The 27,155-nt window shown below is 56.9% G+C and overlaps 2 protein-coding genes across 2 annotated transcripts; one reads left to right on the top strand and one right to left on the bottom strand.

Moving 5' to 3' along the window:
- Positions 1-677: 677 nt before the first annotated feature.
- On the bottom strand, positions 678-6,495 carry OGFOD2 (2-oxoglutarate and iron dependent oxygenase domain containing 2). The gene is made up of 7 exons (XM_040080983.2): positions 6,163-6,495; positions 6,029-6,085; positions 3,737-3,847; positions 3,163-3,262; positions 2,211-2,335; positions 1,516-1,770; positions 678-956 (listed from the first exon to the last, which is right to left on the bottom strand). Exons 1-7 carry the CDS (start codon positions 6,283-6,285, stop codon positions 678-680), a joined length of 1,050 nt encoding a protein of 349 aa, XP_039936917.1. The 5' UTR covers positions 6,286-6,495.
- A 7,198-nt stretch (positions 6,496-13,693) lies between these two features.
- On the top strand, positions 13,694-26,971 carry ABCB9 (ATP binding cassette subfamily B member 9). The gene is made up of 12 exons (XM_040081262.2): positions 13,694-13,746; positions 15,229-15,924; positions 16,250-16,364; positions 16,827-16,957; positions 17,931-18,136; positions 18,531-18,728; positions 20,261-20,389; positions 21,549-21,737; positions 22,255-22,428; positions 23,807-23,966; positions 24,057-24,193; positions 25,240-26,971. The coding sequence occupies exons 2-12, from the start codon at positions 15,312-15,314 to the stop codon at positions 25,576-25,578; spliced, it is 2,391 nt and encodes a 796-aa protein (XP_039937196.1). The 5' UTR covers positions 13,694-13,746; positions 15,229-15,311; the 3' UTR covers positions 25,579-26,971.
- The last annotated feature ends 184 nt before the right edge of the window (positions 26,972-27,155 follow it).

A 27,155-nucleotide genomic window follows, 5' to 3' on the forward strand; every position in this document is an offset into this window, starting at 1 on the left:
CCTCTGGGAAGTTTTGCTGTGCTGCAGGTGGCTCCCAGAGCTCTGGCTTTGCTTAACAAGGTTCACAAAACCTTTGAAAGGGAAGTTTCAGCTCCCCAAGAAGCCTTGGGAGATCTCTCAGCCACCCTGGGGGATCAGCACTCCCAGTGCTGCTCCTGGTGGATTTTCCTGAGCCTGGGTTACACAAACACCCAGTGATGACAATTCCCTGCCACTCCCAGCAGCTAGGATTCACCTGGATCTCATTCCTGAGCGGATCCTTCCCGGCCACTCAGCAACACAAAGCTCTGCCCCGGCAGAGGACAGGAGGCCCCAGGAACAGCAGAAATGGTTCCTTGCACCATTCTCCTTCCCTGTTTCCAGGGGGTGCTGCTGTGGGCAGAGAGGCCAAGGAGCTTTGGGCGTTTTCCTTGTGCACTTGGAAATGCTGACAGAGCTCCCGCAGGACACCAGAGCTGTGCTTTCTGTGTCTTACTGAGTCCTCCAGCCCCAGGCTGAGCCCTCAGGAGCCCAGTTCCAGCTCTTCCAGCTGCAATCCTGGCGGGGATGCCTCTGCATGCCTTCCCAAGCTGAGAGCTGCTCCTCGCAGGACTCGTGCACGCAGCAGAGCCCGGGAGGGCTCTGGGAGGTCAGAAAGGAGCTTTGGGCAACTTGGTGCGGGGAAATCAGCAGCCCTGCTAGCCCAAGGCACAGACATCCACGGTCTGGGGCGCCTCCTCCTCCCGCAGGGGCTCTGTGAAGCCATCCCCGAACCCCTCCGCCTCCACCAGCTCGGGTTTCCTGCGGCACATGGGGCACAGCTGGTTTCGGATGGCCGACGATCTCATCCACACGATGAGGTTCCAGCGCTCCCCGGAGGCGATGGGCAGGGCCCCGTGGATCTGCCCCCCTCGGTGCAGCAGCCCCCGGCCTCCCACGTGCTCCACCTCGATGTATTTGGGCACAGGGCTGGGATCCTGGAACAAAGGCAGCGGGACTCGGGCTCACACCCTTAACTCCTCAAAGGGTTGGAATTTGTCACCCATTCCCCCTCACGGCACCCAGGGAGCAACAGGGAGAGGGGAAAACTGCACCTCACTCCCGGTGCCAAGATCAGAGGGGATTTAGAGAGGTTCAAAAAAAGAAACCTCCATGTTTCACTGCTCTATGGGAGCTTTGACCCCTCTCTTGCCCTAAGAACAGGTGCTGGAGATTTAGGTTGAAGTCACACCTGAAACAAATCTCTCCCTCAGCACCTCCCTGCTCACAGCTTCAGATGTGGAAGAGGGGATGGTTTGTTTCACTCCAGTTTCTACTGTGAAGCTGCATCTGTGCTCTCCTTAAAATACTGAATATTGGAACTGGATATTGGGATATTGCAGCAAAAGAGGCTCCTGCATAACCAAGCCATGCAAAAAATGGGGAAGGGACAGAGCAGGTTTGACTGTCAGCAGTGAATAATTGCTTTTTAGAACACGGTGGATGCCCTGAAGCTGAGGGCTCAGGAGGGAGAGGTGAGTGGGCCGTGCTCAGTACCTGGCTGAAATCCCCGAAGTACAAGTTTCCTTCTGTGAACTCCTTTCCCAGGGAAACGTTCAGGGTGACTTCAGCGTTGTCGTAGTGAGAGCTCAGGTCCAGGTCCTCGTGCAGGGAGTACTTGACCACGAAAGCTTTGTGGCTGTCCAGGCAGGCGCCGCCCAGCTCCGGGTACAGCAGCGCCGTGACGGGCAGGAGCCGCTCCCGCAGCGGCGTCAGGAAAGGCTCGTCCATGCCCAGCTCGTTCAGCAGAACCTGTGCCCGGGACAGGAGCGGGGAACAGCTCAGCAGCCACAGCTGCTGCTCCTCCTCCAGCCCTGCTGCTGCCTCGGATCAGGGAATTTAGAGCAGAGGCTGCAGCTACAGGGAAATAGGGAGGAGGATCAAGGTGGAGAGGGATGGGGGAAACAGCAATACGATCAAAAGGTGAGTGTTCTTTAAAAACTCTCCTTGATTTAAGTTTGTGCTGCTTAAGCACAAGGTGCTGTTTGCTCTCAGACACCAACTCCTCCCCTTCCCCTGCATTCCCACTTTCTTTTGTCCTTGTAACATTCCCTCAACCCTGTCACTCCAAGGGTGCCCTGAGCTACAACTTCATCGTGTAAAATGAGAGACTTTGGAGCTGGAGGGAGTGAGAAGTGAGGAGGGGAGCACAGTGAACACTGCCCCCAACAAGGCACAAGAGAGGATCCTACCCCGTAGTTGTTCATGGTGTTGGGCCTGCCTTTAGGCATATCCGACTGCTCAAAGTTCTCCAGCTCATCCACAAAGGCCTGGCAGAACTCCTCTGTGAACACTGGGAGTCGATAGATCCTCTTATCTGTCAGCAGAGGGGACACAGAGTTTGCTGGGGAAATTCCCAGATTTCCTGGCCGCCTGTCCAGCTGCACTGTGCTGGAGTCAGTGAGAGCATGGCACCCACAGGCTCCTCTTTGTGCTGGGGCCATCTCCTGGGATCAGCTCTGGGGTGTATTTGTTGGGAGAACACCTCCTGGGATCAGCTCTGGGGTGTATTTGTTGGGAGAACACCTCCTGGGATCAGCTCTGGGGTGTATTTGTTGGGAGAACACCTCCTGGGATCAGCTCTGGGGTGTATTTGTTGGTTTTCACGCTGGTGCCTCGTTCCCACAGCAGAAGGCCGTGTCTGGAACTGCCCTGGATAAATCCAGGAGCTCTGCACACAGACATTGGTGTCTTTTGCCTTGAGGAAAGGAGGGAACTCTGCCTCTTCCCCTCTGCATCCTGGCAGTGTTTCTGGTAGGCAGAGAGCTCCTCAGCTGCCTCCAGGGAAGCTGAAAACCCAGATCTCTTTTTCAAAGACTGCAGTCTAGGCTGGAGCTATTTCAGCCCAGACTAACCAACAGCGACTGTCTGCAGTGGCAAAGTGGAAAACCAAGCTCCCAGTGCTCCTTCAGCAGGCTCCCTGGTGAGGTGTGGTACAACCAAAACCCCAGCCCTGCTGCAGCTGGAGCCTCTGGGGAGGGATCAGCAGGCTGGGATGGGAAAGCAGAAAAACAGCCTCTGATCCAGAGCAGAGCTGCTGCCTCTCCAGAGACCCTCCTCACATCCTGTGTGCCTCAGCAGAGCTGTTCCAGACAACAGCTCTCAGCAGGGAGATCTGTGGGACCCAGGTGTTGCTTTCTTTACCTGAGAAGGACTCGAGGTGGCTCAGGAGGCCCTGGAGATCAGCACCTGGGGATGTGCAGAACCTCACGATTTCCAGAAACTCCGGGGCCAGGAAGGAATCCTGGTGTCAAGGGAAGGATGGGAAAAAACACACAGAAACACCATCAGCCTGCACAGCCCGAGAGGGAGATGGACTCCCAGGGAAAGCCACAGTGCCTGGGGGGCAAGGCTGACTCACACTCGGGTTAATTCCAGGGCAGGAAATGCAGAATGTCACTGCTGTTTTACCTGGTGGGGTAGGGAAGTTGCTGCTTGTGTTAGTTCATGGTTTTTTCTAGGAGTAACTGGCCAGATTTATCACAGGCATGACAGCAAAGAGCTGGCTGGAACACCAGGAATCTTGCCTGGAGAGCACGCTGTGCTGTCGTGTTTTTGAAGTTTTAAATCCAGTTTTTGTATGCTACACCTGTGTTTTAATTCAGTGCAGCTTTAGCACTGCGCAACCCCGAGGAGAGTGGGAAATAAACTGCAAAAATAGAACTCCCAGGTAATTTTTTTTTCTGGGTGCAGAAGAGATTCCAAACCTTCTGTGTACCTGCAGAGTGTACAGCTCTGGGTGTTTTGGTTTGTAGCACCTGGAGATGATGGCTCTGCGTTCCACTGACTGATGGATCAACTCTTTTCTTCTCTGCACTTCTGCCTCAATCTGCAAGTAAACAACAGAGCACGTGGCCAGAAGTCAACAGGGCTGGGTAAAACAGCTCCAGGAATCTGCTCCTTGTTTTAAACCGGTTATTTTTATCTGGGGGCACCTCTGGGAGACAGAGTGTTTGCTCTGTTTCTCTGCGGTCAAGACAAGTCCAGCAAATATCTGGAAAGCCAAACGCCCGAGAGGAGCTGATGTTCTCTTTACAGATGGCTCAAAAAGTAACTGAGGACTTCCTGTGGAAGTGTCAGGTGCAGCTGTGAGGTCTCAGCCCTTTCAGGCATTCTGACACCTCCTGAATCTGGCTTTTGTTCTGACAAAAGAGGCATCCTCCAAAATAAAGGCACTTGCTGAGAGCAAGGCAAGTCCTGTCATGAAGGGATTACTGCGAGTGTGGTGGAGACAGGCTAAGCTGCCCTTTGAGAGCAAACAGCTGATCCAGGCAGCTCTTCCCCTCTGATCCCCCCTCATGAGATGAATTCGTAACAGTCCTCACTGAGGAGGGAGTGAGCAGCCATTCCCTGGGACCAAGCAGCTCCTGTGTTCATTCCCTTTCCCTCAGGATCAGGCCCTGATGGTTCTGGGAACCAAGCAGGCAAATCCAACAGATTTCTCAGCTTCCTTCCTCTTCCCCTCCCTGCCCAAGGTCACAGGGCAGGGATCTGTAACCCAGCACTGCCTAGAAAATCAGCATTGAGTTCCAAGCGGGAAACTTGGGCTGGAATTGCTGCTGGGCAGGGAGAGCTGTGACCTCCCAGAGCCAGGGACAGCCACTGTCACCTGTGTCCTCCCAGCACTGAGTGACTCCTACTGCTTTATGTAATTTTTAAGTCTCCTTCATGGTGTTTATACTGATACAGCAGACCTTGCATGAAGATCTGATCTGCAAAGAGCCCAGGTGATTAAAAAGTGGTCAGGATCTGGGTGATTATAAATTACAACCAAAGTCAGGAGCTTGAAATCCCAAGTGAGGCTGTTTTATAAATTCTGCATGACACTGCTTATTGTGCTCCATTGATTCTGCCTGGGGAAATCCTGTGCTGCTCTACTCATAAATTCTGTGCTGCATGAATCATAATATCCAGTTAATAAAGCTTTAATTAACAGTATGATTTACTGCCACCATCATTCTGCCAAGAAGTCCTAAAAGAACCTGTCTGTCCCCTTAGTGTCAGGTGACATTGGAGCTGCTGAGTGACAGATCCCTGTCCCTGGCCTGCAAAGAAGCAGAGATTCCGTGAAAAAAAGGTGAATTTCTGTAGGATCCCATCTCGGGGCTGCCTTTAAAAACGACTGTCAGAACAAGGGACAAGGAAAGACAAACCAGGGCACTGGTAGCCAGCGGAGTAAATCCCAGGAGGGAGCGGCTCAGAGGCCGCTGGGATGTGTTGAATGACAGGATTTAATTGCAGGGTGTCGGCTGAATAAACACCCCGCTGACGGGCGCCCGCGGGGAATTCTTCCCTCGGTCTCCGCCCGGCCCCGGCGTGGATCGGGACGCGGTGCCGGGAGCTGCGCCCCGGTTCTGGGGGCTCCAGCAAGTCCCGAACTCCCTTCGGGCCTGACCCGCGGGGTGTGGAAATGCCGCCGGTGAGGGGATCCCGAGGGGCCTGGGCTCCTCATCTCCCGCCGGGATCGGGAGGGACCCGGAGCTGCTGGAGCCCGGCCAGAGGAGGCACCAGGATGAGCAGAGGGATGGAGCAGCTCTGCTGGGAGAGCTGGGGTTGTTCCCCCGCAGAGGAAAAGCTCTGGGGTGACCTCACTGCGGCCTTGCAGGGCCTGAAGGAGCCGACAAAAAAAAAAAAAAAAAAAAAAAAAAAAAAAAAAAAAAAAAAAAAAAAGAGAGAGAGAGAGAGAGAGAGAATTTACGAGGGATGGAGGGACAGGACACAGGGAATGGCTTCACACTGACAGAGGGCAGGGTTAGAAGGGATTTTGGGGAAAAAAACCGCAAACCTCATCCCTATGAGGGCGAGGAGGCCGTGGCACAGATTTCCCAGAGCAGCTGTGGCCGCCCTTGGGTCCCAAGGCCAGGCTGGAGGGGTTTGGAGCAGCCTGGGACAGTGGAAGGTGTCTCTGCCATGGCAGGGGCGGCACTGGATGAGTTTTAAGGCCCCTTCCAACCCAACCCATCGCGTGGCTCTGTGTCCCGAGTCCCCGTGAAGGGCTCCCGCCGCTCACCTCCCTCAGCACCTCCCGGAACTGCTCCTCGCTCCGGCAGCCGCGCTCCCACAGCGCCTGCAACACACGGGCACGTCACCGCCGCGGCCGCCGGCGCGGCCCGCTCCCCGCGGCCCCGCCCGCCCCCGCGCTACCCGGCCGTGGTCCCGGCGGAGCTGCGGCCCGTCCCGGTACCGCACGTGGAGCCCAAAGCGCCCCACGAAGATGTTGTCGGTGAAAAAGCAGGCGCACCCGCGGAACCGCCGGCCCGCGGACATTGTTTCCTTGCCGGCGAACGCCTCTCGGTCCGGCCCTCAAAGCGCTCCGCTTCCGTCCGCGGGAGGGCGCGTCGGTAAATTCCCAGCCGGGGCAGAAACGGAAAAGCGGCGGAGCTCGCCCGTCCTCCCCGGTTTTGCGCTGGTCGTTTTTTTTTTTGTCATCTCCGCGACGTCACCGCGGGCCTGTCCCCGCACCGAGCCCGCCGCCCTCCCGGCCGGGCCGGGTGTGCTCGGAGCGGCAGCGGCCGCTGCAGTTTATTTGCACACGGTCCCTGAGGTTCCTCCCGCCCCTCACGGGGGCGCGCGCGGGCGGCGGGGGCGCGCTCCGGGGACGCGCGCGGCGGGGTCAGCGCGGCCCCGGCCCGGCCCCGGCCCGGCCATGGACGCGGCGCTGCCGGAGGCCGAGCGGGAGGTGGTGGTGGCGGCCGAGCCCTGCGGCCACGGCAGCAAGTTCGAGGACATCTACCGGCTGCTGGCCGAGGGCTGCTTCCCGCCCAGCTTCTGCTCCATCAAGAGGAAGAACCTCAAGCGCTACGCCCAGAAGTTCGTCGTGGACGGTGGGGACCCGGCGGGGGGCGGCGCGGCCGTGTCGGGCTGCCCTGGGCCGCGGCCTGTCCCGGGGGCAGCCCGTGGGGGGAAGCCGGCCCCGCAGACACGGGGCATGCGGCGGAGCCTCGGCGCGGGTCGGGGATGCGCCGTGCCTGGGCATCGCTGCGGGGGCGCGGAGCGGGGAGCGCCGCAGCCCCCGGTGGCACCGGCGCTCCGCGGCTGCCCCGCGGGGACCAGGGTGGCTTTGTTGTAGCGGAGGGTTGCACACGGTGCCGGGTGCGGAAAAGCTCCGTGGGCGTGCGTGGGGATTCCGGTTTAGCAGCTTCTCCGGGGGCAGCGGGAGCTCGCAAGGCAGCAGCGGCCCCCGGAGCTGTCTCAGCTGTGTTTCCCGCTGTGGGAAGTGACCCCTTGTCTGGAGGCGAGCAGCCGTGAGGGTGTTGTTGGAGACAAACCTCTGGCATCCGCAGGCGGCTGCCTCTACTACGTGGGACCCAAGAAGGAGGAGAAGCGCGAGGTGATCGTGGATCCCGAGCGGAGGCGGCAGGTCTTCCTGGAAAGCCATTTCACCGAAATCGGGAACCACCTGGGCCAGAAGAAGACCGTGCACCGCATCCAGAGCCGGTACTACTGGCTGGGCATCGTGAAGGATGTTGTGGACTGGGTAAGTGGAGAGCAGTGAGCGTGTCTGTGACACCGGTGCTGGCAGCAGTCCCGAGGCGGCAGCCACAAGAGCCCTGGTGCAGGGATGATGTCATTGCCCGTGCCTGTGCTGGCGAGCCGCACACTGAGTTACTCTGCAGGTGAATCTTGGAACGTCCCAAGGCAGCTGGATAGGCTGGATGTCTTCCCCTGAGTGTCAGGAAACCTCGTGCAGGGCAGCGTTGGTCAGCGTGAGAATGTGGGATTGTTTCGGACAAGTTGCTGAGTCTAGCTTTGGGCAGCCTGGATTCCTTCCAGAGCTGCCCAGTTCCCTAAACTATGGCAAGAGGAGGATCTCAGTGTCTCCTGAGCTGCTTTGTTTCATTGCTGGCAGTTCCCTCCAGCAGGACTCTGCACCACTGTGGATTAAGGAGTGCTCTTGCTTTGCACGGTCTGAGCTCCTCCAGCATCCTGGGGCTGAGGATTTCTCTAACCAGCACTAGGAGGTTAAAATACAATAAAAATTTGCCTGGACACAGGATGAGAAATAGCTTAGCTGTAGGCCACGTTGAGAAAGTTGGTTATTGTGTCAGAGAAAGCTGTCAGGCGAGCCTTGTGAAAGGTGAGATGCGTCAGCCTGTTGTGTTTTGTCCTCTTTTTTTCCCACGCCTCCTTATTTTTATTGGGAGGAGGAAGGAAGCTGCTCAGCCCTGCCGTGTCTCACCCCTCCACAGCCTGTGCAGTCTGAGTCTGATAGGACCTGTCATCGCATTCCCGAGTCCTCTGATCCCTCCTTTCCCTCTCCAGATCAAGATGTGCGAGACGTGCCAGAACGCGGAGCACAACAAGAGCGTGACGCGGAAAGCCCGGCCCGTCAGGGTGGAATCCCCCTGGGAAGTGCTGGCGTTAGACATCCACGGTGAGTGAGCGGGCGTCTCGAGCGGCTCTCGGGGCTCCTCCCCGCCGGCCCGGCCGGGAGCGTGCCTGACCTGCTGCCACACGCACGGGGGAGAGCTGCAGGTGCCTCTGGGGAGGTGCCAAGGAGGCCGCAGCAGCCGCCCAGGATGCAACCTGATCCCCGGGCTTGGCTCGGCTCCCTCTGCACGCACAGTGGGAGCTGTGGGCGTGCCTTCCTCCCCACCAGCCAAGCTCTGATGAGGTGTGTTTTTGCTGACAAAGGTCACCGAAAATGTTTCTGGCCGAATGACATTGCAGGAGAGAGTCGTGGTCGCTTCTGCAGCCACGGCGTTTTTCATTTTCCCCGTTTGTGGGATATGACGGCATCACATTGATTTATTATTTTTTTGATGGTTGTTTACACAGGGCCTTTTCCCGAGACAAGCCAGAGCAACACACATGTCCTGCTCGTGACTGACTACTTCACCAAGTGGGTGGAGGCTGCTCCTCTGCAGAAGAAAGATCCCTTCTCTGTGGCTAAAGCCCTGGCTACTGTTTTTTACAGGTGGGCCCCTCTGCTGTTGGTTGTATTGCACCTCTGCAGTGCGATGGGGAGTGCTGGGGAGTGTTGCAAAAATACCCAATGTCCTCAGGACGTTTTCCTGTGAGAGCAGGAACTCTCCCTTCTACAGGAGAGACCATGCAGTGCCTCTCAGTTGCTCCTTACAAAATCCTTGGGAAGAGCCTGTTATCCTCCTGAAGAAAGAGGCAGAAATGTTTCTCTCTGAGCAGCCCGAGGCCGGGGCAGCTGTGTCCCAGTTCTCTGCAGAAGCTTTAAAGCCATTCCCGGATTTCTCCTAGAAAGTGTTTGTGTCACCATGTGACATTGTCCTTGTGGAAAACACGTGGGGCCAGTGGAGATTTGAATTCAGAGCAAGAAGCTCCTCTTGTTTCTCCTGCTGCCTCATCATTCAAAAGCAAACAGGCTTGGCTGGTTTGGAACAGAGGGACCAGCAGACCTGTCTTTGCTCTTGGGGACGTGAGGTCACGGCAGCCTCGTTATCCCCAGCTCCACTAGGGGGGTCCTGTCCCCTTCCTATCCCATTTGCATCCATAAAGATGCAACTCCTGGGGCTCTGCCTCAGCTGATGGAGTAAAACCAGCTGTGTGTCCTCTCCTTGCCCAGGTTTGGAGCCTCCAAGAACATTTACACCAGTCAGAGCTGGGACTTCTGCGAGGAGGTAGGTGTGGTGTGGGGTGTTCCAGGGGGAAGCAACGTGACCCTCAGCAGGCTTTTTGGGCAGTGTGACCTTCAGCAGGGTTTTTGGGCAGTGTGACCTTCAGCAGGGTTTTTGGGCAGTGTGACCCTCAGCAGGCTGACCTTCAACAGGGTTTTTGGGCAGCAGGTCCTGAAGGCAGGGTTGTGGTGTGCTCTGTAGCGGGGGTGAGGAGCTGGTTCTGCCTTATCCCTGGCCCTGCCCTGTTGGGAGTGGGAGCTGATTTGCCAGCGCTTTCACCTTGGCAGAGATTTAAGGTTGTGGATCAGTGGTGCAAGTCCTCTCTGCTTGGAAGGAGACACCGTGTGCGTGAAATTCCCGCCCTACCCTGGGATTAACCCATCTTCCCAGCGCTGTGGCAAGCTTCAGGCACCGGAGCAGTCATTGCAGAACATTTTCCCAGGCTCTAACTTTTCTGGGGAGCGTTCTCTGCCGCCCAGCCTCTCCTGGCACGGGGGGACAGTGCCCTGGGGGCTGCCGTGGGGCCGACACGCCGCGATCCCCGTGTTCTCCCAGGTCAGCCGGCACCTGTGTGAGCACTGGAACATCTCCCAGCTCCTCACGCCCGCAGACCCCGCGGAGCCCCCCGGGCCTGGTGACTGCAGCGCCGAGGTGCTCAGAGCCTCCATCTGCAGCGTGGTGAACGAGAAGCCCGGCGAGTGGGACGCGCACCTGGACCCCCTGCTCTTCGAGTTCCGCACCTCGGTCAACTCCGCCACCAAGTACAGCCCCTTCTTCCTCATGTTCAACAGATACGTGTGCCTGTCCTCAGAGGTAACCGCCCTCAGCAGGGAGCCTTGCAGGAGCTTTGTCGCTGCCGTGGTTGCAGAGTTAACGCCCCAATTCTTGTGCCTTGCAGGTGGATTTTGTCAAGGACTCTAAGGAGCAGGGGGCTGGCTCCGGTAAGGCCGACAGCCTCCCGCCGTTCACGGCCACGGTGCAGGAGCAGCAGAACGCCGTGAAGGAGATTGTAAGTCTTGGGGTGCCTTGAAATCATTTTGCAGCCGAGTCCAAGCGTGGCCTGAGAGGAGAGGCGGCAGCTCGGTGTGTGCCGAGGGCAGCAGGAGCGGAGCTGGGCGCTCTGGGCCAGCACCGCAGGGAAGCTGCTGGTGGTGCTGCTCAGAGGTGGCTGATGAAACGCGAGGGACTGACTTGTCCCATCAGGCTAATGAGAGCTGTGTCCCAGCCTGCCCAGCTCCGTGCCTTGTAATCTGCATCCCAGATCAGCCAAGGGAGTCCCTCCTTAGGCAGGGACAAGAAGCCTTCAGGGAGATGCCATCTAACTACGAAGGTTTAAATGCCCCAAAACGGGAGGAGGTTTGGGCTACCATGAGGTCTAGTGGCCCGGTGGGCAAGGAGATGGGCTTGGAGAGCAAAGTCAGCATGCAGCTCCTGACTGTCTCTGACGTGCTGGGTGACCTTGGACAGCTCATTTTGTCTCTGTTCCTTGGTTCCCTCACTTGAAAAATGACCTCAGTGTCCCCTGTGAAGTGCTTGGTGAGCTGTGTGCCAAAAAAAAAACACCGACAAGGCTCAAGTGCTTTGTGTGCTCAGTCATTTCTTACACTCAGTCAGGGTTGTGGGGTTCTCTCTGATCTCACCTGGACTGTGCTTCTTCTTGCCAGGGAATGACAGCAGGAATATGGGGCAGGAGGGAGGAGGGTCTGGGAGCTGGATAAGTAGGATCTGATCCCTGTGGCAGCTCAGGGTCACTAGCTCAGCTCCCCTTTTGTGAAATGGAGCTGCACATTGCGGCACGGGGCAGCAGGAGCTCTGTCCTGTCCCTAAGGGAATTTCTTGTGTTGGGATCACCAGCTCTCTCCTGCATCCAGGCAGGGATTGGGGCTGGAATTAACAGGAGGTGATAAAGCTTCCCTGGCTTTGTGGCACTCCAGCCTAGATCCCCTTCTGCCCTCTACTGATGGAGCACTGGCAGCTCTGGCCCTGGAATTGCAGTTTCACATTGCAAGGTCTCCTGCTGGTTCGGGGTGGTGAGAACAAGGCTGGGAAGCCTCTGCTGAGTCCCTCCCTTGCCCCGGGTGCATCCAGCTTTGACACTGCCAGCTCTCAGTCACTCTCAGCCTCTCTTAGGAGGAGAGGCCGTGGGAGCTGGGCCTGCTCAGTCTGGAGAAGGCTGAGAGGGGATATCATCAACCCACAAAAATACCTCTGAGAGGTGTCATGATTATGTCAGGCTCCTCTCAGTGGTACCCAGTGACAGGGTGAGGAGTGATAGCCATAAACTAAAACACGAGAAGTTCCACCTCAACATGAGGAAGAGCTTCTTTCCATTAAGGGTGGCACTGGAACTGCCTGGGGAGGTTTTGGATTCTCCCTCTGTGGAGACATTCCAAACCCACCTGAATGTGGTGACCGTGCCTGGACGTGGGGGTGACCTCGATGATCTCCAGAGGTCCCACCCAACCCTAAGGAATCTGGGATTCCCCGTGTCAGAGCTGAGCTGATTCCTGAGTGACACCTGGAGGCCCAACCCCTGCGTTCTCCTGACAGGTGATCTCCAACATGACCACGGCCTGCAAGCAGGAGCGCAAGGGCGTGAAAAGGAAAACTCGGGGCCTGCCCTCTCTGGCCTTCAAGGTGGAAGACGGCGTGTTTGGGGGCAGCACTGCCAGCTCCCTGAAGAAGCTGAAGAAGGGCCAGTTCGTGTCGTTCCAGATCGAGACGGTGCTGCCCGCTGAGCAGAGCATGTCTGGCGGGAAGAAAACCAGTTAACCCCGGGGAATTCCGGGGGTCCCGCGGCGCCGGGGACAGCGCCGACTGTCCCCGAGGTTTGTGGGCCGGCTGCGCGGGGTGCAGACGTGCCTGCTCTGTCCTGGGAGGAAGGAAGGGGAAGCTTCAGACGAGGGGGTCTGTTCAGTCCCTTCCTGGTCCGGGTTTGCCCTTGGATCGGACCGAGGGAGGTGGCACCGTCCTCCTCTAGGTTTGGCAGGGAGAGACTCGGTCCTGCCAAAAAGCTCCACCTTGACTGTGGCTTGGAAGTTGCCCTTTGGGAGTGATTGCGCCAAAGCCCTGGAGTGGTCTGGGCGCAGATGGAAGAGAAGCAGAAACCAGACACGGCTTAGCCACGGACAGTGTTTCCTGCAGCTTCAAAGTGTCCCTGCTGTGAGCCTGAGCCAGGAATAGTCACTCCAGGTCTGACTCTGTTCCTGGCCGATGTGGGAAGGGCTTGAAGTGAGAGATTTTTTGTTTGTTTGTTTTTGTTTTAATTTTTTGTTTTGGTTTGAGCACTTATTAGCAGAAATAAAATCAACAACAGAATGTGATATTTTTGGGTTTGGTTATCCACGCAGAGAAATATGAAAAATTTGTCTTTTGTAATGTCACCATTCTGTTCTCTCCTGAAACAGCGTGAACTCCAAGGAATCCTGACAGCTGTTCCTGTGCTAGTGAGGGTCACGGGGTGTTTCTAAGCCCAGCACTGCAAAAACGCATGGAAACTTTGGGATAATGGCACTGCCCTATCCCTCTGTCACCTGTATTGCCCACCCTGATGCATGGGTGCTGTCCAGGGAAGAGCCCGAGCCCTTCTTCTCCTTGACAGTTAGAGGTGAAGGGGAAGAGTTCCTTAAAAGTGGATCCCTCTGTGCTACAGGTTAATTAAACCCTTGTCAAGTCTCTCTTGAGGGGTTAATTAGACCCCCATCAAACCCCTCTTTAAGGCTTGACTTAAAATATTATTTTAAGCCCTTTTTCCCCTTGCCTTTGAGCTGACTCCTGTGTTGTATTTTCCCTCTCTACCGCAGAAATGACACAGAGCCAATAAAAATAATTTAAAAATTTTGAAAACATTGTATATTGGGGGGGGGGATTATAAAAACCTTCTAAGGCGGGGAGAATTCCGGGGCTTCCTTTACCGCGTCGGGGCGGGGTTTACCGGGACAGGGCGGGGTGGAGGGACCGGGGACCCCCCCTGGAACCCCGAAATTTGGGGTCCGGCCGTGGGCGGGGCCGGGCGCGCGCCGCAGGAGGGGGCGTGGTCAGGGCGGGGCCACGCCCAGCACCGACCTTGTTCCCGGGACGCGCCGCCGCCGCCGCCGCTCGGATCGGGCTCGTCCCGCCGATCCCCGCCCCGCCGCCGGTAAGAGCCGTCCGGGCGGGCCGAGGCTGAGCCGCCCTGAAGGGGGAACCGTGTGTGGGTGTCCGGCCCGGGTATGGCGGGCACGGCCCTGCCCGGGGGTCTCCCCGCCGCCCCGCCGCCTCGGGACGTTCTCCTGCGGGGGGAAGGCGAGCGGGGACCTTGGGCGGCTCCAGCTCGGGGGCTGGGGACACGGCTGCGGGTGGTGGGGAGCTGCGGTGCCTGCCTCCTCCTCCTCCTCCTCCTCCTCCTCCTCCTCCTCCTCCTCCTCCATGGTCCGGATCCGCGCAGCTTTGCAGCGGATGGCAGCAGCGAGCAGCCTGGGAAGCGTGTCCTGCTCCTCCCTGGCATCTCTGCTCTGCTGTGCCTCCATCCCTCCTTCCCCACCCACCCCGTGAAACCCCCGTGCTTCCCCAGATTGCAGCCTCTGCCCTGTTTTCCCTCCGCTTTTTAGCATTTTATCCCTCTTGCCGGGCAGCTCTCGCCCAAGGGCGCTGCTTGTCCGGTGCCAAGGGCTGCCCTTCGTCGCGGTGGTTTGGTTTTGGGGGGCTGCGGTCGCGCAGGCCGGAGTGTGGCCGACACATGGCACCCCTTGTGCCGTGCCTTCCGCACTGTGCACCGTCACCGGCTGCTGACCCAGCACAAATTTCGGGATCGGGCACCTCCCTCTTGCCGACGCCTGGCTCCTCGGGGCATGGCACCGGAGATGCTGAGCGGCTCTCTCGGCTTAGAGCAAGCCGAGCTTTCTGCCCCTTCCCGTGTCCCTTCAGAGCCTGCCCCAGCATCCCGGGTGACAGCGAAGGCAGCGTCCCGCCCTCCCCGGAGCCTTCCTCTCCCGCGGGACACAGCTGTGGAATTCCAATCCCTTTTTAATTTTCTCTCAGGATTTTTGTTGTGTCATTGAACTGCACGCTGACTGCACAGCGGGTTTAGCGGGCTACCCCGAATTAAAGTCCAGGAGGGCTGGGGACAGCAAGGTGTGACGAACTGCTGTACCTACGATTTAGCCTTATATTGATGAGGGGGGTCCATTACAGAGCTGAGCTGCTCCCCTGTCTGCTTTCCTGCGGTTTTGAGTGCTCGGTTTCAGCTTTGTCCTGGGAAAGGTGGGCAGGGACTCTGTGACCGTGACTGTCCGAGTTCAACACCCGCACGGCTCCGTTGCGCAGGACACGTGGCTGCACGGATGTCACGGCAGCCACCACAGCGAGCGGGGACAGAGATTCCCACCGGGATCTGCAGAGCTCTGGGATTCAGGATGGGTGAAGGCATCCAGAAGGGAACTTTGTCTTCCTTTGTGCTGCTCGTTTAATGCAATACCTTGGGGCGTGTGCAGCCGGGGAGGGGAGGGAGGTGCAGGTGGTGGTGTCTGCGGTCAGGATGGGTTGGTGGCGAGCGGGCACGGTTGTCCCCCCCCATCCTGCTTCCCTTTCCCTGCCTCCTCCCTGGGGTCAATAACCCCGTTCCCCTCCTCTCACCCCGCAGCAGAGGCCGACATGAGCCCGTCCATCCTGTGCTAGGGCTGCCCCTCAGCACCTCGGTGACCCCCGGCCACCCCGGCGACGAGGATGCGCGCCTGGAAGGCGGTGGCCAGCACGCTGGCGCTCAGCGGGGCCGACGTGGTGGTCACCACGCTGCTCTACACCCACGGCCAGGGCGGCCGGAATGTCCTGCAGGACCTGCGGCACTTCAACATCTTCAACTCGCTGCTGGACATCTGGGGGGGCTGCCTGTACCGCAGCTGCGTGCTGCTGGGCGCTGCCATCGGCGTGGCCACCAACACGGCCTACGGCCCCCGGCGCCTCAGGGCGTCGCGGACCTTCATCGCCGTCGTCTGCCTCCTCATGGGCATCTACATGATGGTGAAGCTGCTGCTCTACTCGGAGGTGCGGAAGACCATCAGGGACCCCTGGTTCTGGGGGCTCTTTGCCTGGACCTACGTGGCGCTGGCGGCCACCTTCGGGCTGTGGCAGCTGCTGGCCTGCGTCACCTCCTCCCGCGAGGCGCTGGGGCCCGGCTCCGAGTCCCGCGCCGAGGTGGAGGAGAGCTGTGATGGGGGCACCCCGAGGGACAAGAGGGAGGAGGCAGCGGGTCCCACCATCCATAAACTGCTGTCCTACACCAAGCCAGACGCCGTCTTCCTGGGCATCGCCTCCTTCTTCCTCCTCGTGGCCGCTTTGGGTGAGTGAAGGGACCGCGAGGGACGGAGGAGCCATGGTGGTGGGGCTTGGAAGCACCCTAAGGGTTGCTTTTCTTTGGGGGGGTGCTGGGTGGCACGTGCTGCGTGGGGTGGGTGAAAAATGCAATGGGGCAAAACCGGCTGCACGAGGGGATAAAATACAATGGCAACGCCCCCACGTGCCACTCTCAGGGCGTATTTTGTGATGGCCGAGCGTCCCTGTGGTGGGGATGGGGTCGTCCACAGGCTGTCACAGCTGGGAATACAGGTCCCGTGCCAATCCCACGTGGTGGGGATGAACCTCCACGTGCTGTGCTTGTCCTGCAGGAGAGACCTTCCTGCCCTACTACACGGGGCTGGCCATCGACGGCATCGTGGTGCAGAAGAGCATGGATCGCTTCTCCACGGCAGTGCTGGTCATGTCGCTGCTCGCCATAGGAAGGTAATCCAGGGGCTGCATCTGGCCCTGGCGAGGAGTTTGGGGTTTTCCCACAGGAGCTCGTGGTGATGGTGGGCGCGGGCACCCACTCCAGCAGTTCGCTGCCAGACCCCAGGGACGCGCTGCGGATCCTCCGCGCTGTCACCACGCAGAGAGGCCGTGGCTGGCAGTCGCCAGGCCTTTGTGTACCCTCCACGTCCATCTGCCGGAGGTGGGGGAGCAGGAATGGACACAGGGAGTGGGTTCCCTGGGGAGTGCTGTTCCAGCAGTGCTGTGTTCCCTCCCTAAGCTTGTGACTACCACGGTTAGGACCGGCCAGCGCTGTGCTGGTGGCACCCAGGAGAGGTGTGGGCTGGTGATAAGTGGTGTCAGCACTGCCCAGGCCCTTGGCCCGGCGTGGGGGTGTTGGTGTTGCTGAGAGGGTTTCGTGTCCATGGCTCTATAACGTTTCTTATCTGCAATCAGCTCATTTGCCGCAGGTATCCGGGGCGGCGTTTTTACGCTCATCTTTGCAAGACTGAACATCCGCCTTCGCAACTGCCTCTTCAGGTCGCTGGTGTCTCAGGAGATGAGTTTTTTTGATGAGAATCGCACAGGTTGGTTTCCTCTATCCCATCTATCCCATCCCCCTCTATCCCATCCCAGATTTTTTCCCCATGGCTTGCTCTACTCTCATACAGCAGACTGGGGGCAGCCTGAGGCATGTTCATGGTTAGAAATAGAGGCAGAAAGCTCTTCCCTTTCTGTTGCTTCCCACCGTGGGGATGTCCCATTGCCATCCATCAGCCTGGCGTCCAGAAGTCCCACCCCCCAAAAATCCCATTTCCTTCCTCCCATCAGTGCCTATTGGTGGGCTGCTCTCCAGCTCTGCTCCTGTCCCTGAAACCTGGGATGTTTGCTGGGTGTGCTTGTTGCTTTCCCCGCTTGCAGTTCAGTCCTGTCCCAGTCCTGGTCCCAGGCCGTGCCACTCTGGTGTAACTTTCACACACTTAATTTTGTCCCGGTGGTATTTTTAGTTTTGAGGCTGTTGCTGTATTTAGCAGTCACTGCGCTGTGCCTCGGTAGCTGAGGACAGCAGAGATGTTACTAGAAGTGGGATATGGGTGCACAAAAGTGTGGGAATTCAGCTGAACTCAAGCACAGGCCAAGGATTTGGGAGCTCAGTGTGATGTTTGCTGGCTGTAACACCCAGCTCCACCAAAAGGCACCGCCAGAGCCTCATCCCTGGACCCATCCGGTCCCTTGGGTCAGCTCCAGGCTGTGTGTGGCCTGTGGGCTCCCCTCCAGCACAGGATGCTGCCACAGTGCCCTTTGCTGTCCTGCAGCCACCCTTGGTGACCCAGGGGTGTAGCTTGTGGCTCCAGGTGCCGTGCTGCTCCTCGTGCATGCAGCAATCCACGCTCCTCTGTTTGGCTTCGTGGAGAGCTGCCCCCCTTCCATGGCACCCTTCAGACCCGCAGCTGCTTGGATGGGGAGCTCCATCTGGCCCCTGGCATGGGATGTGGCACACGGTGACCTGCCGTGGTGACACGTCCCCGCTCTCCCCCTCCCGACCCCTCCTTGCTGCAGGGGACGTCATCTCCCGCCTGACGTCGGACACGACCATCGTGAGCGACCTGGTCTCCCAGAACATCAACATCTTCCTGCGCAACGTGGTGAAGGCCACGGGCGTGATCTTCTTCATGTTCAGCCTCTCCTGGAAGCTCTCCCTGGTCACCTTCATGGGCTTCCCCATCATCATGCTGGTGTCTGATGTCTATGGGAAGTACTACCAGGTAGGCAGGAGCAGCTGGCATTGCCGCAGTGCTGGGCTGCTCTCCCTGGGAAGCCGTCAGGGAGCCTGTGGTGGCCTTGGAGCCGGTGGGAGTGACGCTGGAGTGTTTTGCTGCCAGCAGCGAGGGCAGGAAGGTGACATTAAACCTGTGAGGGCAGACAGGTGTAGCCTGGGCTCTTACCTTGCTTCATGCCCAGGAGTGGAAGCACCTCAGGTCTGATAGAAGAGGTGGCTGGGCTGTGGAACGTCCTATGTGTATCCTCCTGTCCTCGTGCCGTCTCTGTCCCCCTTTGGAGTCCCTCGGTGGGGTCCCAGAGCCCAGGGCGAGCGGGGAGATGTGCCACGGGCAGCCTGGCGCCCGCTGAGCTCCCTCTGCCTCCCCCTGCTCCCTGCAGAAACTCTCCAAGGATGTGCAGAGCGCTCTGGCCAAGGCCAACAACACGGCCGAGGAGACCATCTCGGCCATGAAGACCGTCCGCAGCTTCGCCAACGAGGAGACGGAGGCCAACGTGTACTGGCAGAAGCTGCAGCAGGTGTACAAGCTCAACAAGCGGGAGGCCATGGCTTACACCTACTACGTCTGGTCCAGCGGGGTAGGTGCACGGCCCTGGGGCTCCCCTGCGTGGGGCTGGGACGGGCAGGGGACGCTCTCCGGATCCCAAAGCGCACGTGGTTCTCCTCCACTTCCGAGGAACTCTGTGGGGTGAGCCCAGCCCTGCTGTCTGCTGCCAGTAACCCCCGGGGCTCTCGATGGTTTCTTATTTTCATCCATCAAAACCGCACACCCCGCTCCGCCCCGAGGCAGCGTTCCGTGGCACTGCCTGTGTCCCCCTGCGCGTGGGGCAACAATTGATGCGAGCTCAAGGTCGTGGAGCTGCCCGTGGCTGCGTGGTGCTGCAGTGCGTGCCCGTGCCAGCTCCGCTCCGGGGCTCCGGCTGGGAACAGCCGCGCCCTTGGTTGAGCTTCTGCTCAGGAACGGAGATTTTCTGCGTGTGGGTGGTGGCAGGGGGAGGCTGCTGGGCTTTGGCTTTGGGCTTTTTTTTTTCTTTCCCCTGAAAAATGCTTTTTCATCGTTGAGCACCAGATGGTTTGGGGCTTCTCCAGCGTCGGCAGAAGCCTCACGTGAGGCCGCCCTTGTCCCTGCACGTTCAGGGATCGATGCTGGTGAAGGGTCTGTGAGTTATGGTGCCTTCGTGCAGCTGTGACAGACTTTATGGCTTCCCAGGAAATAAAAATGGGAGCATTGCTGGCATTGTTTCTGGGCCCCCAGGTGAAGCTGGAGCGTGATCTGGGTTGACACTGATCCTGACAAATCTGAGAAGGCAAAAAAGCTCTCAAAAACCGCTCCTGCAGGGCTCACGTAGAAAGAAGACCATGGATGTCGCTCAGCCCTGGTAGAATCTTTCTTGGAGGGAACGCAGGAGCTTAGGGTCAGGTCATGGCAGAGCTGTAGAGGAGGCAGTGTTTTCCCTGTATTTTTGTCTCTGAATTTACAGCCACAGGGCACCAGGGCATCGCTGCTTTTTGGAGCACCTGGAACAAAATCAGCTGAATAAAAGGGGCTGGTATTTGTCACATCAGAGCTGATCTGCCTCCTTTCCAGAGTAGGTGGTAACCCCCACACCGACTTCAGACAGCAGCTGGGGTTATCCTTCAGGGACTTGTACAGGCAAGGAGGATATTCTGCATTAACTCCCAGCTTGATTTGGTGTTCTAAATTAAAATGTGTCACACTCATGTAACAGAAAATTTATTTTAGTGGTGAGGTGACTGCATGCCTTGGATAATTTGAACATAGATTATTATTGAGGACCTTAGTCCAAGAGACAAGTCCATGAGATGCTCTTTTATTTCAGATAAATTCTGCCTCCTTGGCTGTTGTCCCTCGGGACTTGTTTTGTTGAAAAATATCTGCCCAGCTCCTTAAATCAGCCCCTGTACTTGAGTTGTTTTTCTCATTTCCATGCTCCCTCCTAGGGCTGCCAGCTGCACTGTCAGGGATCCTCAGCTCAGGGCTCGAAGAATAAATGTCAGCACACGAAGTTTGGGCCGTTGTGTGAGTAATGACAAACGTACCAAAACATCCGTTGTCCTTGCTGACTCTGGGGTGTTTTCTTGCTTTCAGCTGACCCTGCTGGTGGTCCAGGTCAGCATCCTCTACTATGGTGGGCACCTCGTGATCTCTGGGCAAATGACGAGTGGAAACCTGATATCCTTCATCATTTACGAGTTTGTCTTGGGAGACTGCATGGAGGTGAGTCAGTTCTAGCAGGAAACCCCAGAACGGGTTGGAAAGGACCTTCAAGATCATCTCATTCCATCTCCCTGCCGTGGGCAGGGACACCTTCCACACCTTCCCAGGTTGCTCCAAGCCTCATCCAGCCCGGCCTCGGACGCTTTCATGGGTGGGGCAGCCACAGCCAGGGCCTCCCCACACTCTGGGCTACCCCGCGTCAAGAGGGTGTTTGTTTATCTCCCAGAAGGTTCCAGGGCAGCTGCAGGGACAGACCCAGCGCTGGTTTTCCCGTGACACATTTCTCTGGCGCTGTGGCACTGCCAGAAGGGGAATTCTCCCCTCTGCTCCCCATCCCACCCCTGCTGTGGTTCTCACAACCTTCGTGTTCCTGAAGCAGCTTGTCCCCCCAAAAAGGCAGCTGGGACCAGAGGGGTCAGGCTGGCCCTGCTGAAGGGCAGAGCCCTGGCTGCCTGCCAAGCACATTTCCTGGCGTGAAGAATGAAGGGATTACAAAGCTGCCTGTTAAATTTCAGGCTTCATTAAAAACTTAATTATATTACTCTTTTTTTTTTTTTTTTTTTTTTTTTTTCCCCTGGAATAGGCTGCAAGCTGCTGCGTTGGCAGCACGTTAGCAAGATGGGATTGTGGGTGGGATGGTAGAGCCCACCCAGGGCTGCCTTCCCCTTGCAGAGGCATAAACTTGGCTAATCCAGGCAGGAATGATCCAGTCGAGGTTTCCTCACAGCCAAGTGTGGTTTTGGTGGTGCTTCAGCCTCTGTGCAGGGGCAGAGCAGAGCTGGAGGCAGCTCGCCGGGCTCTCACCATCTGTTCAGATGACTGCAGGCTCCGGTGGGGTTTCCAGGCTGCGGTTTTGGTGTGGATTTAGTTTGGTTTGGGGTTTTTTTTCCCCCTCTCCTGGTGGGAAGGGCAGTTACAGTACAAACTGTCAGCTCTGGGTTTAATATTGAAAAAAATAAATACCCCTTTCCTCGGGTTGTCCATGTATCCCCTCCATACCCAACAGAGGAGGAAAAGTTTTCTTTTCCTGTGTCTGATGACTGCAGTCAGTGTCAGTGAATCGGAGACTTGGGAATGCTTCAGCCATTCTCCTTCTGAGTGGCACTGGCTGATTTCCCCATCCCCTGGGAGGGTCTCACCGTTGCCTCCTCCCTTCCAGTCCATCGGCTCCGTGTACAGCGGCCTCATGCAGGGCGTGGGGGCTGCTGAGAAGGTCTTCGAGTTCATCGACCGCCAGCCCACCATGGTGCACGACGGCTCCCTGGCCCCGGATCACGTGGAGGGGAAGGTGGAGTTCAGGAATGTGACGTTTTCCTACCGCACTCGCTCCGCCACGCAGGTTCTCCAGGTGAGCCCTCCCAGCACCTCGTGCTGCTGCTCCATCCCGGCAAGAACCAAACCCCAGGCCGTGGAGAGTGTCAGCTGCCTGTCAGAGATGTGTAAAGGCAGGCTGGAAAACAGATTAAAAGGAGCAGCGGGTGTTTAGGGCCGGCCTTCCTTACAAGGAATGAGATTTGTTAACAAAACCCTTGTTCCCTGCTCAGGCATTAAACATGTCAGCGTGGTACAGGGCTTTGTGCCAAGCTGCCTCGGACTGTTTCCGTGGGAGAGGGGCTGGGATCGTGGGGCGGGGGGAAGCGGCAAAGAGGTTCAGTTTGCTTTCTAGAGGACCTGCCACATCAGCAGGCAAAGCTGAAGCAATTTGGAGGCTTTTGGCTTCCTCAGAGCCAGAAGAAATGGCTGATGTGGCACATCACCAGGACAGAGGGGTCACTCTGGCCAGATTCTGGCTCCTTCTCTTGTGTAGTGCCCCAGGACGCTGGGAAAAGCCTGGAGCTGAGCGTGCTCTCCCACCCATGTTGCAGAACGTGTCCTTCACCCTGCACCCCGGCAAAGTGACAGCGCTGGTGGGTCCTTCGGGGAGCGGGAAGAGCTCCTGTGTCAACATCCTGGAGAACTTCTACCCTCTGCAGGACGGGCAGGTGCTGCTGGATGGGCGTCCCATTAACATGTACGATCACAAGTACCTGCACTCCGTGGTACGAGCCGCTGATTCGTGTGTTCTGGGTGTGGTGCCTGTGTTGTGCTTAGCCCAGCTGCCGCCTGCAGGGCTCCGAGGGGACGCAGGGCGCTGCCCCGCGTTGCTTTGGATTTGACCCGGCAGCTTCGGAAATGTCCAGAAAGCCGGAGGCTGGAAGCGGTCCAAGAAATTAATTTGGATAATTTAGTGGGGGTGGAAGGGGAAGGGATGGAGGGTGGTTTCAAGGGGAAGGGGAAGCCTTCCAAAAACAGAACAAAAAACATGTTTTGTTTGGTGTTTTTTGAGCCAACACAGTAGAAATATGTTTTTGGCTGTTGGATTAATTATCGTCAAAATTGGGTTTGGAAAAAGAGTTTTGCATTCCTCCAGCAATTTCTACCTTAAGATCTTAGAGTAATTCTCAGCTAATGGGGAGTTAAACCTCCCAGGATCCTGGCAGCAGCTGGAGCACCAGAAGGGCTGGTGCTTTGCCCAGGAGAGGGGTCCGGGCCCCTCAGCTCTCATCTGTGTGTCAGCACAGATCAGCCTTCATCTCTGCAAGTAACTGCCTCCTTTGTTTGCCCCCAGAGCAAATGGCCTCAGCAGCCAGCAGCAGGAAAACCTGAAAACAATTGATCAGAGACAGGCTGGAAAGCCAAAGTCACTGTGACTAATTTACATTCCCTGCCCGTACGGAGCGAAAATCAAAGGCCAAGCAAGTCTTTGAGTTTAGAAAGCCTGGCGTGGTGTTAGGATCACGGGGAGAAGTCAATTAAAGTATGACCGTATCTCCCTGGCTCTCTCATGCACAATTCTGAGTAATCGCTTGAAAGGTTTGATTTATTCCAATATCAATGGTTTGATAAAGCAGCTGAACGTGACACTGAACAGCCACGGCTGCAAGGCAGGACAGGGAGACTGTTGCTAAGCAATTACAGCAGTTACGTCCCTAACTTGCTCATTTGGGATTAAAAGATGGAAGAGGGCTCATTCACACGGCCCAAGTGTGATTACTGGCCTTGAAATTAAAATCAGCAAGGGCCTCGGAAAGGGTCTCTCCAGCTTGACTTATCCCAGCAACTTGTTTTCCATTCTGGGAAAAGCAAACAGTGATGGGAATAACAGATCTGGAGCAAAACCACAGCAGGCTTTAGGAAGGGGAAGCCCACCCCAAATGCCAACGTGCCAGCATTGCATCAGGTTTCTTTCCAGCAGAAGATGCAAACTGGGCACCCTGACCCTCACTGGAAGCTCACCTTGAGCACTTCTGTATCTCGTTTAATGACATTTCCATATCTTGATCTCGGTCCTTACCCAGATTGACAAATATCAACGGTCTGCAGTATCGTGCAGTGCATCTTCTGCTCCTGACCCCTGCTCTCCCTTGCCTCCTGCAGATCTCCCTGGTGAGCCAGGAGCCCGTGCTGTTCGCCCGCTCCATTGCAGACAACATTTCCTATGGCTTAACTTCAGCCTCCTTCGAGTCAGTGGTTCAGGCAGCCCAGAAAGCCAACGCCCACAACTTCATCACCGAGCTGCAGGACGGCTACCACACAGGTACCCACCCCGCCGTGGGCCTGGCAGCTGCGCCTCCTGGCAGCTCTTGATCCCTGTTTTGACCCCTTCCCCTCTCCCTTGCCCCGACAGAGGCAGGTGAAAAAGGAGCTCAGCTGTCCGGTGGGCAGAAGCAGAGAGTGGCCATTGCCAGGGCCTTGATCCGGACCCCTCCCATCCTCATCCTGGATGAAGCCACGAGCGCGCTGGATGCGGAGAGCGAGCACGCGGTGAGTGGGTGGCCTGGGAGTCTGGGCCAAAGAGGGTTTGGAGGACAGACTGGAGCCTCGGTTTCTATGCAGTGGACAAACTTATTCCTGACATGGTGCGATCAGAGGGTTGAGTAAAGCGCTGATTCCCCAGCAGGAATTTGTTTCCAGTGCTCTTGTAGCCACCAGGAAAGGAATGATTCCATGCTCACAGCAGCCAATGCCTGACAAACCTTATGAAGTAGGGATCTTTGCTGATTTTTGCAATGTGGAAAGTGTTAATTGGTGTACAGAGACTCTGTGCAGCCTTTTAGGACAGGATACAGGGGAAGACACTATAAAATGTTGCTGCAGCGAGGAGAGTAGGACTGCCTGAGCTCAAATCCCAGCCAAGGCACCAAGGAAGCCACACCTGCAGGAAAAGCCTAGAGCATCCTGTGAGCTGGTTTATCTCTCTGGGATGTGATGTACCAGCAGCAGTTTGGCAATGACACGAGGGAAAGTCTGTTCAAGGTGGGGATTTGAGGGTGTGCCTCCAATCCCAGAGGACAAATCCTGCTGGGGCAGCACAAGCGTCTGACCTTGGAGCAGCTTGCTGCCTCACAGGTCCTCAGTCATGTGTGTGGTACCCGATGCCAGCCCAGGGCTGGTTTTGGCTACCCAGGGGTGTCAATGTGACATGTGCCTGATGGCCACCTGCCTGCCCTTAGACGTCAGTGCTATTGTCTCTTGTCTGGGGACAAAACCCCCTCTCTTGCCTTGGTACACTCAGGAAAGATTCCTGCTTTTCTGAGCAGCTGCATTCACCAGGTACGGGCTCCCTGCAGTCTCTGCCAGCACCACGTGGGCTCCAAATTTGGGGCCCAGCTGTAACAAGTCCCCAGCTTGCAGGATCAGACCTGTGTTCATACCTCACCTGGCTGGACTGAGACGGTCTTTGGGCTGCAGCTGGGAGCTGCTGCAGGGAGCCGGAGCTGAACACATCTCCTGTCCGGAGGTTTCTGGCCACGGCCCACAGAGCCGCCGCTCTCCCAGTGCCCGGGCACTAACGCCTTTTCTCCCCGCAGATTCAGCAGGCGATTTACGGCGACTTGCAGAACCACACGGTGCTTGTCATAGCTCACAGGCTGAGCACCGTGGAGCGGGCACACAACATCATCGTGCTGGACAAGGGCCGCGTGGTGCAGCAGGGCTCGCACAAGGAGCTGATGGAGGAAGGAGGCCTTTATTCCAAGCTGGTGCAGAGACAAATCCTGGGGCTGGAGGGGGGCGGCACGGACAGCGTCCAGCCCGCGGCCCGGGGGGATACGGCCAAGGCTCCCGGCGGGCTGGAGGAGGAGTTCAGGATAGACCATTCCCTGCCGGCCGTGGCACAGGACGATTTCCCCAACGCCGCTCCCAAGTGAGGGCGGCCGGCGCTGGGACGCTGGCTGGGACGCCGGGACGGAGGTGGCAGAACGGCGCCGCTGGCTCGCCCCACGTCACGCACCCTGCACCCCCAAACACACCCCAGAGAGCTTCCCGCAGGATGGCTCGGCGGGCGCCTGCCAGCTGGCAAAACAGGGATTCACTCGCTCCAGGGAGCTGGGTCCTTAGCAATTCTCAGCATTTCTACTGGGTTTCTTTTCTAACTCCTCTCGCTGGGACTTTTCTCCCGTCGATCTGCATGTGTAACTGCTATTAACTGTAATGGATGTTAAATGCATGCGTGGAGGGGAAGGTCGAAAACCCCCTCCAGGAGTTTCAGGGGGTGGCTTTTGCGGCTGGATAGGAAAACGGTGACTGTAAAGCAAGGTCCTGCTCCCTCTGTCGATCTATGGGGCTAATCCAAAGTTGGCTGAAGCCTGTAGGGAGTTCCCTTCGGCTTTGGTGAAAACTGGATCACTCCCATGGAGCTGAATGCCGGGAGCGTTTTGCACTGAGTGCCTGCGGGCTCAGGCTCTCAACCATTGCTGCTGAGCTTGTATCACGTAGTATCCATCCTTGCAGGGACAAGCCAGGGGACCAGGAGGCAGATGTTACTTTCTGATTTGCTCTTGGTGCTTGGTGGGCGTTTGTTTTTAAGGATGAAACGTTTTACCATAACTGGGTTAGGTTTTGGGGGCTTGGGGTTTTTTTCGGCTCGATTTGTTTGTAGTTTTTTAACGTTATTTGTGTGCACTGTGCAATGTCTGTCGGGCTCCAGCATCCACTGAAAATTGGTCTGTTACTTCAGAATTTTTTTTAACTCACAACCCCGGTGCTGGTGTGAAAAAAAAAAACAACAAAACACTACTAAAGACAGGCATAAAACACTAAAAGACAGCACTTTATAAATCCCACCAAAGCTTTGTTCAGCTTCAGGCCATGCTAGCGACTTCATTGCATGGGAAATCCATTCTGTCACGTTCCTTGAAGTCCAACTTCAGCTGCCTGAACTTTATAATGTGTTTCTTTGAATATAATTTATTTTAGTATGAGGGATAGAAAGAAATGTGTTGCTCCTAGCCCTTTGGGGTAATGCTCTGGCTTCGTAGTGTTATCCTGCTCTAGATTGGTGAAAAATCCTACGCAGCCAGGCAGGTGCTGTTATAAAAATAGCATTTCTAGGGGAACACTGACTTCAGACTCTGCATAGTTAAGAAATTCTCTCAAGCACTTTAGCTCTCATGTTTTCTGATACTTGAATGCTGCTGCATTTTCCTTTCCAGCAGGTTTGCGTTTTTGTTATTGGCAATGTTTTGTTTTCATTTAGTGATGTTTTACAAACTCTAAATTTAGTGTCCTTGAGGAGGGATGCTCAGAAAAAAAAAAATAAAATACTACCTCTGCCACTCAACGTCGAGCCACTCTGGCTGGGGGTGTTTTTTGCTCTCTGGGTTTTCAAGGTAACGTTCATCTGACACCACAGCTGAATGCAGCTGTTCTTGCACGTGCTCTGGGGAATGACAAGAGGAACCCACAGAGAAGGAGGTATGTAAAACATTTCAGCATCTGATAGTGG

The sequence above is a fragment of the Hirundo rustica genome, chromosome 17 (assembly GCF_015227805.2).
Source record: "Hirundo rustica isolate bHirRus1 chromosome 17, bHirRus1.pri.v3, whole genome shotgun sequence".
NCBI lineage: Eukaryota > Metazoa > Chordata > Aves > Passeriformes > Hirundinidae > Hirundo > Hirundo rustica.